This window comes from Penicillium cosmopolitanum, assembly GCF_028827165.1.
Source record: "Penicillium cosmopolitanum strain IBT 29677 chromosome Unknown utg000008l:1.0-4398992.0:1.0-4402845.0, whole genome shotgun sequence".
Taxonomy (NCBI): Eukaryota; Fungi; Ascomycota; class Eurotiomycetes; order Eurotiales; family Aspergillaceae; genus Penicillium; species Penicillium cosmopolitanum.
In genome coordinates this window covers 3,016,440-3,028,469 of record NW_026622678.1, presented here as the reverse complement: position 1 = coordinate 3,028,469, position 12,030 = coordinate 3,016,440, and the positions used below count along the sequence as shown (strand labels likewise).

Here is a 12,030-nt window from a genome sequence, read left to right as displayed (position 1 = left end):
TTTACTGAGTGCCAGTCCTTGTGACTCAAAATCTTACACCGGACGATATCATAAAAATACAAGAGCCCTTAGATCCGTCTAATTGCTCACATTATGCCTAGATATTCTTCTACCCCTAGGGCTGACAAAGTCAGCCAAAGTGAAAGGGGGGGGTCGCCAGGTATTCTCTTCTAACGGCGACAAAGAGTTAGATCCTCTTACCGACAGTTATGCGATTTCACGGGATAATACAATCGGCCGGGCTCCTTCTCCTGGAATTTCCAATATTCTCCAAAGAGACAGGGCCAGAAAAGGGAAACATCAGTCGACTGTACGCAGACAGATTGGGGAAAGACGGATAAACGATAATTTTGAAGCCAGACCCCGACGTGACAAAATTCGAGAATACATCTCAGTCGAAGAATCCGATGAAGAGAGTATGTATAGTGATAGTATTCATTATACTACAACCAATGGCTCTGAAAGGTGGCGAGAAGAGGCTACAGAGGAAAAGCCCCGAGCTCTTGTCCTGCATAAATCAGAGTCGGCTGAGTCCAATTTTGAAAATCCGGCGGAAGAGGCAGAGCTTCTCAGGGATGAAATTGCTCAGCTTAAGGCAAAACTCAAATCGAAAAGTTCCGGTCCAGCTGCCCCTGATTATCGGTCTCAAACATTTCATTATCTTGACGATGCTTGCTTTCTTGATGAACCCCGTTGGGAAACAGGAGAGTATGCGCCAACTCTACAGGCAAACAGCAAAATCAGCAACGTTAGCTACTATCTAGAGCAACATCCTGAAATCGCATTCTTCTTCATGAAGGATTACAAAAGCCGAGCACCAGCTGACCGAACAAAAATCGAGACCCGAGATGGAGTTTTCCGAACACCTAAACCTATCGAGGAGAGCCTGCAACTTTTTGCTGGGGCAATGAGAGATGCTGTCAATAAGGTTGTCCGAAAGGTTCCTAATTTCTCGGAGTATTTTCCTCACTTCGATGTTAGGAAGCCTATTGTTGCGCCATATCTATTCATGTTTCATTCTGCACCTCATCTTGATGATATACTGGAGGAAATCGACGGACTAAGCCGAAGGCTGATACAAAAGCTGTGGAGTCATATCAACGAAGGCTACGGTGTCCAATATCTGCGCGCACGAGAAAAAACGAAAGATGGCAAGGTCTCAGCTGAGCTTTTGAAGTATTTGATCAAGCCGGGGGACATTTTGGCACATCCAGATGGCCCTAATACCCGAGCTTACATGGCCTTGCAGTGGCCTGAAGAGGATCCACCTCCCGATGACGGCCATCCGGAGGATTACGAAGAATTCGATCCGATTCGAAGAAAGGAGACATACTCATTTCGTGATGATACAAACATTAAATCACTTCGTTACTCATGGAGTATTCCCGTGGCCTTTTGGGAATTTGATGGTGTGTTTCAAAGGTCCGAAAAAGTGCTCAAAATTACCATGAAGGTTTCTATGAGAGACGAAATCGTGGAAATCAACAGTCTAAAGTTTTATCCCTTGCAATATGCCCCACAAACAATCGAACAATCTTTAGAACACCGTGGGAACACTTTCTGGCAAATACGATCTCGAAAGTTTGTCAGTTACAGCCAGAACGAACCTGGAAACTTAACGAATGTGAGTTTTCAGCTGCATTACCACCCCAGTCTACTTCCCACAACTTATCTCCTACTCACTAGGCAGAGGAACGTTTCATGGTCGATATAGAAACTTTCAAAGCACTTCACCCTAGTTCATCTCTAGCTCGAGCTTTTCTCCGGGATGACCTTGGCTCAGCTATTGTTGCAGGTAATGATCCTTTGCCAGACGGGTTTCCTTTACTGTTACCTCCGACGGTCCCAGGATATAACATGCTTCACAAAAAATGGGGTACGGACCCAACCTATACTTTCCCGAGGAACCTTTTGCTAGCTGTACTAACTTCAAGTAGTTGATCTATTCGTGGACCAAATTTCAGATATTACATGGAATAAACAAGCTTTCAAGGATTTAGTGGTGGATTTAGAGATCAAAGAACTCGTTCAAGCTTTGGTTACGAACCAGCTGACTAGCGTAAAGTCAACAGATGTCATTAGTGGCAAAGGAAACGGGCTGATCCTGCTCCTCCACGGGGGCCCCGGGACAGGAAAGACTTTTACTGCCGAAGGCGTAGCTGAATTCGCCGAGAAGCCGCTCTTTCGAGTCACTTGCGGTGATGTGGGTACAGAAGCAAGAGAGGTGGAAACAATGCTTCAAGCAGCGTTTCACCTGGGTAAAATATGGGATTGTGGTACGTATTCGACTTTACAGCCGCGGAAAGAGGAAGATAATTGACTGATAATTACTGAATTAGTTGTTCTACTCGACGAAGCTGATGTTTTTCTTGAAGAGCGCGATATGAGAGACTTAAATCGCAATGCGCTTGTCTCGGTCTTTCTTCGAGCATTGGAATACCATAATGGGATTTTGATATTAACATCAAATCGAGTGGGTACTTTTGATGAGGCATTCAAGTCTCGCATTCAGCTAGCACTGCACTACGAAAACCTCACCAAGAGCCAACGTCGTAAGATATGGCGTAACTTCATGGGTCGTCTGAAAGACATAGACGAAGACAACATTGAATTCGAGGATGTCATTGACAACCTGGATGAGCTGAGCAGCCATGACATCAATGGGCGCGAAATTCGCAACGCACTTACTACTGCACGGCAGCTGGCTCTATTCAAAGGAGAGAAGATGGGCTCTGCACATCTGAAAAAGGTTTTGCGAGTAAGCGGAATTTTTGGTAAATATCTGAAAGACTTAAGAGGTGGCCTTACTGATGATCTTCTGAAACATGAGAGCGGCGTCAGGCATTCATATAGCGTCAAGAAAGCTGCAAGCTTTGGGTAGTGAAACCACTTTCTCTTTTTGGTTTTTTTCTTTAGTTTTTCTTTTTCTTTTTTCGGACGCTTGCATGTCTCTTAAATCTCTCTCTGTGAATTATCGTTGCTGAATTCTGGTCTAAATATAGCACCAACGATGGACTAATACGTGTGAATAGCTTTGAGTTCTCAAATTAAGCGTATTGGTATAGGAACCTGGTCAAATAGCTGGCCGAGATAGAGATACTCAAGCTTCAATGATTCAAAGACGACCGGGGGGGGAGGACAGTAAGGGTGCAGCGTCAAGTGCCCATATTTGTACATAAATATGCAGTCAAGAAGAATTGGAAGTTAGAATCAATTCCGATTGAAATGAACTCCTCTTTAATAATAGCTGTTCTGCAAGGGGAAGAGCTCGTCCAAAGTGCTTCCGTTGGTAAGCCTAAGGCATAAAGATCGTAAGAAAACCATAGGGCACTCGTCTGCGTTCCGGTATGGGCGAGTATTTGAGTCTGAATCCGGCTACTCAGTTGGCTCACCGAATCTAGAAAATATCTATAACTCTGATATTTTTTTCTTTAAAGGTATAAAAGTCTTTTAAAGTATCTTCCTCGCCTAATTGAAGAGCTGCTAGGATAATAATAGCTTTCTTATTAAGGATAAGACAAGCTATAGTCGATCCTAGTATAGAAGTAGGACAGTCCTCTTTATCTATAAGATTAAGCCTACGAAGTAATGACTTGAACTCATCTCGGATACGATTATCTGAAGTATCTTCTAGAGCTTCTTTATCTGAGACTATACTAGGCTTAAAGTGGTGAGCTGCTTCGCTTGTATAGGCTGGTAGGCTAAAGTCTAGGCTATGTTGAGTTACTTTTACTAGGTTTTTTATTGCCTGTGGTATTTCTTTATGAACTGAATATTCTGTGATAAAGGCCCAAAAACTCTACGTAGGAATATGATATAAGATATTATCTAGATTTGTAGCGCGTTCTTGGTTACAGACCACCAGTAATTTGCGCACGTCATTAAGCGACCTGTGATAGACTGATTTCCTGGATGATACAAGATCGGCTTCCGGGAGATTATCCAGTTTAACTAGTGTTCTGAATAGCAGATCATACTGTGCCTTGTCCAAAACAAAGTGGTCTGAAGGGTAAAGCGGCAAGGGCACTTGCCCAACGAATCAAAAAGAAATGGGTGAAAACGGACATACAACAGCAGGGATTCGCATGTGGTCACCCACCATACTACTAACCTGCCGGCGTGTGGCTAACAGTCGGGTGAGTCTCACCCAGGTGAGAAAAGGGTGAGAGCCGCTTCAGCGTCGCGCGACCCAGGCTGCTGTCGTCCGCCATACCCAAGTGATAAGGGTAAATGCGCAATAGATAGGCTGAGAACTCAGGCGAGAATCACCCCTTTTACGTGACTGTCCTACAGACCCTTTCAGCTGAGCAGGTGTAGAACCTTATTTTGGAAGTGTATAGACAATGACGAATTACGTTTAAGTGAAATACCATAGTGAACCACCGTGCTATCTGGTCCTAAACAGAACACCTCGATATAATCGAAATATTGTACCTATGGGAACTGACTAATTCCACATACTAGTAGTTACCTAATTCATTTACACACAACTAATGTGGTCTAGAGCTCCTTCTTGGCATCACCCTACCTATCTAGAATCTACAGGTGTTATTAAGGATAGGGATATACTAGTATATAAATGGTATATAAGACGTGAACCTGGTAAACTTTGCACATCGAATGTTCATGTATATTTGCGTCTGTTCTCAAAGCTTGGTGCATCGAATGTAACACAAAGCCAAAATGTTGCAAATAATCCCATTAAGATGGTTATTGGAATTACAGCAGTTTGAAGATCACTATGGTGTCCCTATTGAAAAAGCCACGCAAAGAAAAAGTATATTGACGGGACCAAGGAAACAAAGCTCTACAGCAGTAGCTTCGAGATTAATTACTTCTCAATAATATATAAGCCCCAGAAGATCTCGTGTGAAGGGTCTTATTCCTCTAGAGTACTATCACGCTTTGGAAGCCTTTAAGTAACAAAAGTGTCGTTAAATAGTTTATCTAATAAAAGTGTAGTCGAGAAAACCTTAACAAATCTTTAAAAAATTATAAAAGACTAAGTATATAATTCGAACTAGTGTTCAAATTAATATAGATAAATAGGCGGTTCTGGCTAGATAGGTCTTAGGAAAAAATAATATAACGATTTCTGTTTATCAGGGTACCCCAGACACAAAGGTATATAGACAGTCTAGGAAAACTTTTCGAACTGCAGATATCTAAAGTTAGTAGTTGTAGATAAATTATGAAAAAAATAACAATCTACGTAATATATCTTAAAAAAGTTATAGTGGGAATATCTATAGGCACTAAATAAAGTAGAGAAGAACCCTCAATAGTAATAGTAAGTAACTCTAACCTAAGTAAAAAAAGATTTATCACTTATAGATCTTATTGTTATCTAGGCTAGGTAGTAATAGGAGCTTCTTAGAAGTAAGGAATATAGAGTAATAAGAAATAGATAAAGATCTCGGTTATTTCTCTCTAAAGACTGAACTGGAATACTTAAGCCTATTAGTATCTGAGCTAGATCTAGACTTAGGATATAACTTTAGTTAGCTATTTCTTAGCTTAATTTCCCTAGGGCTACTATTTTGGGTAGCTAGGAATAGGGACTTATGTGGGATTACTTCCCTTATAGTATATATAAAGGGGTGAGTTTATTACTAGAAGTCCCTATGATGGTTTTTGTGAGCTCATTTTCAGGCTCTAATCGCTTGATGGATCTCCGAATTAATACCTCGAGTGTATATTTGAATGCGTCACCAGCTTTGGCTAACCGATCACAGTGAGATTTGAATTCAGAATCAAAGCGACTGGACATGGTATATAACAATTTCATACCCTAGGGGCGCCTCGAGAATTCGATTATCCTGGCACTTAGTTGAACAATTTTTGCATAGTAATCACAGAATGCATATTGTAACTCCATCCAGTCAGGGTAGAGCTGGCCATATTGATGATACTTCGGGCATGATTTTCCAATCGTCATAAATCATACCTGTCACTAGACCTGTGCATGGGAGTCCCATTCCCATAGGTCCCATGGGAGTCCTGCTTATGTAAGTGGGAACAGTCCCACTTACGTAAGTCCCATAGTCCCATGGGAATGGGATAGGACTGAGGGCCATGCCCATGGGAGTCCCATGGGATTCCTATAGAAAATACGCTAACTATATATGGCTAGGGCATATCTTTGATCTAACCTAAGAAGGTAATTTTTGACATTTCATGTAACCTTTGTCAAAATATATATCTGCGTAGCAAGTTCCTACACCACCACCCTGAAATATATTTTACTCAAATTTATATGGATTATTAATTAACTTATTCTCTTTTAATAAATACTAATTTTATTTAAGAATAATTATTCAAAAAGTCTTGGCAGGTCCCATGGGACCTGCCAGACTCCCATGGGATGGGATAGGATTAATAATTAGTCCCATGGGTTCTTGGCAAATGGGATAGGATTCGATTTTTACTCCCATGGGGCTCCCATGCACAGGTCTACCTGTCACCTTATCAAAATAAGGTTTGTTATTGCTCGCAGCCAAGCTGGCGGCCACTCCAGACCGAAACGGCGATCAGAGGGTTAGAGTTAACGAATATGCCAACAACACTACTGAATTGCTGCGTGGCTTCCAAAAGCGTCGTTAGCCTCGGTGCTACAGCCTGTCCTGTCTTTCCTGCCCTCTTCTCGTTATTGCTATCGATTGCGGCAACGAATACTATGGGGTCTGTCGTATCTGGAATCTTGTTGTTGGATCTGTATAGCCGCATTTGGTCGTCTGTCAGAATAGCCTCAAATTCCGTCACAGCCTCCCTTAGCGCTAACGTGGGATCCGCCGACCGTGTCGACCCCGACTGAGACGAGACTACCAAAGCCATGTGATAGTGTAGCCCTTTTGAGAGGTAGACTTGAAGGTAGTAGTATGAAGACGGGCACTTCAGGTTAAACACAACGGAGGGGTAGAAGAGCTTGTAAGGTCCTCAGCTTTGAGGGAAGTGCGGTAGAGTGCATTGACTTAATACCCGTACGTCTGCCTGTAGAGGAACTCAGCCGCAGGCTTATAACCACATGACTCGACTGGTCCAATTTACTGGTATTGGTTGGTCACAATGAGGGGTAGAACTTGCTATAGAATTGATATTTGTGGGTGATCAGCGCCTAACTAATGATAGGCCATCATTGTACTAGTCAGCATGCCTTCATAGCTTCACCGCTACACATATCATCATTGCATTCATCTCTTCTTGCCATGTATGCCCCCACTACAAATACAAGAATCGATCAAACACTAGTCACTATTAACAATGCCACCACACGGTCCAGAAGACAAAAAAGCAAAACATTCAACAGATATTGTATGGTGGTGGTCAGCTAGCGCCCACGATTCTGTCCTAGGCGGCTCGCCGCCCCAGCGGGTACCGCTTCAGCCCTTCACCTGAAGGGCCGGAACTGACATGCAAAAGTCGCCTTTGTAAATTCCGACAGGGAAAGATTTGACGAGGTGCTAGAACGCAGGTAAGGGATAAAATGAATGGTTTTCGCTCTTGTTCACTGGGCTATCTTTACTGTCGATCTCTCGAGAGAGCAAGTCTCTAAGTGACAGAAAGCTCCTTCAAAAGACCTCTCTCATGATAAAGTGAGCTTTTGGGCCTATATAGAAATGTTAGGCGATAAATGTGCCTCATTCTTACTTTGCTGAGCGCAGTGATGATTGTCTCAGGACAGTCAAATTATCACGCAGCATTCCGCCTCCGACACCGAGACTAGCAAAATGGAGAGTCTGCTATTATTGGACTCTTTGATCTCCAACTCGTAGAGTATTCGTCAAGCGCCCTACTGGCTGTCCGGAGTCCAGCAGGCAGTGCGTCAGGACTGATAGCAATATCCATGTCCAGGCCTAAATCTTGGCACAAAGATCGAGCGGCAAGAGTATCTTCTTCAGCAATGTGTCCTCTTGAGTCCATTGCGAAATCTCGAATTATAATCTTATTTAGCAACGGTGTCGAATCTCGTGCCGAAGGGAGGAACCTCTGAATAGCCCGGGCGACTGCATCAAGCTCCCATTCGTAAGTTTCCCCCGGGCTGCCGTCCTCGATAACTGAAATATCACGCGCTACACAAGAGAGATTCTCTCGAATGGCGAGGCTTTGAAGTGTCGATGGCAATAGCGTGTCTAGATTCGGAGCGTCATCATGAACCCACCCAAAAAGCAAGACTGCCGGCAGTTCTGCAGTTTCAAGGTGGAGATATTGTTTTAAGAAACCCCGAAATGGCAGTAAAGCTTGCTCAATGTCACCGAAGTCTTTTTCATACCATTGTGAGCCTAGATTAATTGGGCAAAGCTCAATACTTATTGAAAGGGTTTGAACTGTCCCTTTTATGCTCATAAGACCTTCAAGTAGCGCGCCTTTCATCTGCTTGCGTAGAGGGGGGCGGGGGGACTCAATTTCCCAGTTTGCTGCTTCATCTTGGGAAGGGTAAACCAAGCCCAAATGAAGGCTTTGTATTGACGAAAGGAGTGACAACAGGCCTCTGACTTCATCTTCATCGATGTAAGACTCCATAATCACAAGTCTTTCGAGTTTGGCCAGATGACCCATCTTGCTCAAATCAACACCTTGAAATCTTTGAAGCCATATCTCTAGTGACTGTAAGGAGGGCAGATAAAACCAGCCTGCAGATTGGTCCGGATCGCAACTCGGAAACGCCTCTGGGTAAATACAATCTGAGGGATTGCCCTGAGATACTCGGCTACACGGAACGTTCAGACCGTATTCAACTAGGGAGAGTTCGGCGAACTTTGATAGAGTATCTGGGGGTGCTGAAAGCAAAGCATGTCGAATCATGAGGCCTGGGAATCCGGATTGCCACACGAAGGTATAATCCAATCGTAAAGATCGTAGATTGTGAAGTTGAGAGAGAGTGATGGCCACAAATGCGTAAGGATCACCTTGGTCTAGCGCTTGCATCCACCTCTCTGGCGAAGGAAACTGTGCTCGGCTGACAATTTCCTTCGCGGCGTGTACCTCGCTCTGAAACGAAGCTGCGAGCAGTTCCCAGTTTCCATCGACTGGGGGAGGGTACCATTTTTCAGTTTGATCCTCTGCTGGATATTCCAAGCGGGAAGAAATCATCCGAACATGGCGAATATGCATGGCTAGATCCGGACGTTCATTAACGACACAGAACAATGACAGAACCCGCTTGAGTGGAGGTCTGGTCCAGTCAAGATTAACTTGACGGTACAGAGATTCTTCGGAAGGCATCTGAAGGGACTGAGATGTAGCGCCAGCAGACGCAGCATCAGATGGTTCAAGTTGGTCAAGAATCTGCATCAAGCATTCTTGCGGGAGTTTTTCCAGAGAGCTATTGCGGGTCAGTGTGAAGTCCCGGAAAGCAGGGATCAAAACACACCTTAACGTAGATTGTGCACGATTCATGATGGTCGCGGAATTGGAATTTTGCACGAGTGCTTGCAGGAGCAGCAAGGGAATTTAAGCATAGATTTTAAACTTGTTCAGGCTATTTATAAAGCGGAATAAAAAAGTTGGGGGCGAAAGAGGCCACTGGGTGCCACTTTGATGATGGGGGCCAAGGCGATGTCCCAGACCCACCGTCCAAAGCGGAAGCGATCAGTCACGGAATGATCTTCGAAAGCCAAGACGCAGATCGAATTTTTGTTATATCTCAGGAACCAGGCCAGTTGGCAACTTCTAGTATTTGTCTGGGCACAGTCTTTCACTCATCAGATCATATTATATTAGGGTGAGGCTCGAGTAACTGACCATGCCAATTTAGACTTCCACTCTAGCCAGGCACAGATATTCCCTCGATCTAATCGTGAACACGTACTGAAGCCTCTGACCTTGAGCAATATTGCGTGGACACCGCTTGGCTTTTATCCTTTTGTTCGGTTGCAGAAAAGGAAACAGGACCGAAAAATTTGTTCCCATTCAGCTGGTGGGCCTTGTTCTTGAAGCGACCGGCGAAATTCTGTTCTCTTACCATGCTTCGAGTCTTGACACAATTTTAATAAGTCGAAAATCGGATGTTTCTTCCAAGGTCGGGGGACTGCAGCTAGCAATTTTGCCTCTGAGATAAGTAATAGCGCGAAGCCGTAGAGAAGATTCAGTATTGAGGATACAGATATAGATGTCTGCTGTTAACCCTCGGGAGATACCTACCCTGAAGAGCTTTGTTTAAGAGCTTTGTCTTCTTCCTTCGCATCCCTGTTCCTATGTAGTCTATACGGTTTTTCTAGACCACATAAATGCTCCTACCTTACAGAAAGCGACTCTTAAGAGACATGATCTGACTTGTCATAACCCGCAGAAGGCTTTTACATGTCTTTGAAGCCTTTTCGATCCAGTCCATTATAATATTTCTCCTATGTAGCGCTTAATTAGTAAGTTCTAATAAGGTAAGTAGTTGACTTACAACTGACTCGTTAGTTGTAGATCACACAATGCGGGCTCCGAATAGTAGCTGGAAGTGCCATCAAAGACTATCGAAAAGAACAGAGTAAAAGCTGTAGTAAATACAGCATACTCGGTGACTGGATCGGAGAATATGTCGTGCAATGTGAACGCTAGGCCCCGGGGGAGTTTAAATTAATCAGCGAGCATAGAAATATGGTGGATTTGGTCATGGATGCCACCTTGGCTGCATGAAAATGGCTACACACAATCGCGTCGACCGTGCAACTTCATGTCGGTTAGAGCTCCTCTGAACTGACCTAACGATAAGAATTAACCGAACTCTTAGTCACAAATGATGGTGCTCTACCGTTTTAACTATAAAAAAAAGGGATGTTCCCCCGCACGCTTTTCTCCGCACCAATGTTATAGATCCCATGGAACACGATCATAGTGATTGGTTCCACCTTTTTGTGGACGTTGTCTGTCGAGAGGCCTAGAGGAATCGGACCTTTCGCGGTGTCTCGGTCTTGTTTATGCCGAGTTCTCCTTTACCCCGCGAACTATCTAACTGGAGACTTGTTTCCTATAAGGACACTGCCATCCGCTTTCATTGAGGATAAGATACTCTCATCTCATCCATGGAACACAGCCACCTATCATCTCAAATTCAGACAAAATGATCACACCTACTGCACCCGGAACCAACCTCAAGCGTTCCTATGAAGAGAATGGCGTGGTCAACATCGCTGGAGTTCTAGAACCTGCCGAGGTCGACGCGATCCGCGATGCATTCATGGCACAGGTCGAAGGGAACAGAACCAGCCTCGCCCACGACGATCATGTCCCGGACGACGACATCCTAGCCCGCTATCCCCGCTTCATCCACCCGCATCGTCACCCTGAGTTGGAGGTCGGGCGGTTGGCTCTCAAGTATATGCTGGACCGTCGCATTCTCGACAAGGTCGAGGCAACGATTGGCCCCGTCAATGGTGCGCAATCTATGTTCTACTTCAAACCACCAAATGCTCGCGGTCAGGCACTGCACCAGGACAATCTATTTCTGCAGTCACACCCCGAAACATGTATAGCAGTTTGGATCGCAATAGATCCAGTCGACGAGGATAACGGTGGGCTGCAGGTGGTGCTAGGGTCCCATAAATATGAGCTAGTCTGCCCGGGTGACGCCGATTCGGAAACTTCGTTCAGCCGTCAGGCAATTCACCTGCCCAATGGAATGATCGCCGAGCAGACTTTGATGGCGCCTGGTGATGCTCTATTGTTCCATGGCAGCATGGTGCATGGATCAGGGCCGAATCGAACCGCCGACCGGTTTCGTCGGTCGTTGATCTTCCATTATGTGCCGCAGTCCAGTACCAAGATAGCGAAATTTTACCTGCCGTTAATCAGCCGTACTGGGAAGGAGATTTTCGTGTCCGAGTCTACTGAGGGCGGTGTCTGCGGCGAAGGCTTTGTACTCTCTGGTCCACATTGAGGCACTATTTGTATTTTCCATTGGAAGGAGAATTTGCTTTACTCGTTGAGTTTCAATTTCAATTCTACTTCAGAAAGCGTGTACAGGCCTGGTATATTCATACAAGACAGAGGATAATTTGTACTAAGGTCTGAAACCTAGGCCGGGAATTATGACATAGAAGC

General features: G+C 44.5%; 4 protein-coding genes across 4 annotated transcripts; 2 read left to right on the top strand and 2 right to left on the bottom strand.

Annotated features, from left to right (window-relative positions):
* Positions 1 to 209: 209 nt before the first annotated feature.
* N7509_007725 (ATP-binding protein) lies at positions 210 to 2,881 on the top strand (the record flags this gene model as incomplete). The annotated part of the gene is made up of 5 exons (XM_056632362.1): positions 210 to 310; positions 361 to 1,624; positions 1,687 to 1,876; positions 1,938 to 2,276; positions 2,340 to 2,881. 5 exons carry the CDS (start codon positions 210 to 212, stop codon positions 2,879 to 2,881), a joined length of 2,436 nt encoding a protein of 811 aa, XP_056487913.1.
* Positions 2,882 to 6,483: 3,602 nt separating this feature from the next.
* Positions 6,484 to 6,834, bottom strand: N7509_007724 (uncharacterized protein; the record flags this gene model as incomplete). Its single annotated transcript, XM_056632361.1, has 1 exon — positions 6,484 to 6,834. One exon carries the CDS (start codon positions 6,832 to 6,834, stop codon positions 6,484 to 6,486), a length of 351 nt encoding a protein of 116 aa, XP_056487912.1.
* Positions 6,835 to 7,719: 885 nt separating this feature from the next.
* N7509_007723 (uncharacterized protein) lies at positions 7,720 to 9,396 on the bottom strand (the record flags this gene model as incomplete). Its single annotated transcript, XM_056632360.1, has 2 exons — positions 7,720 to 9,322; positions 9,371 to 9,396. The coding sequence occupies 2 exons, from the start codon at positions 9,394 to 9,396 to the stop codon at positions 7,720 to 7,722; spliced, it is 1,629 nt and encodes a 542-aa protein (XP_056487911.1).
* Positions 9,397 to 11,050: 1,654 nt separating this feature from the next.
* On the top strand, positions 11,051 to 11,866 carry N7509_007722 (phytanoyl-CoA dioxygenase family protein; the record flags this gene model as incomplete). The annotated part of the gene is made up of 1 exon (XM_056632359.1): positions 11,051 to 11,866. The coding sequence occupies one exon, from the start codon at positions 11,051 to 11,053 to the stop codon at positions 11,864 to 11,866; it is 816 nt and encodes a 271-aa protein (XP_056487910.1).
* Between the last annotated feature and the right edge of the window lie 164 nt (positions 11,867 to 12,030).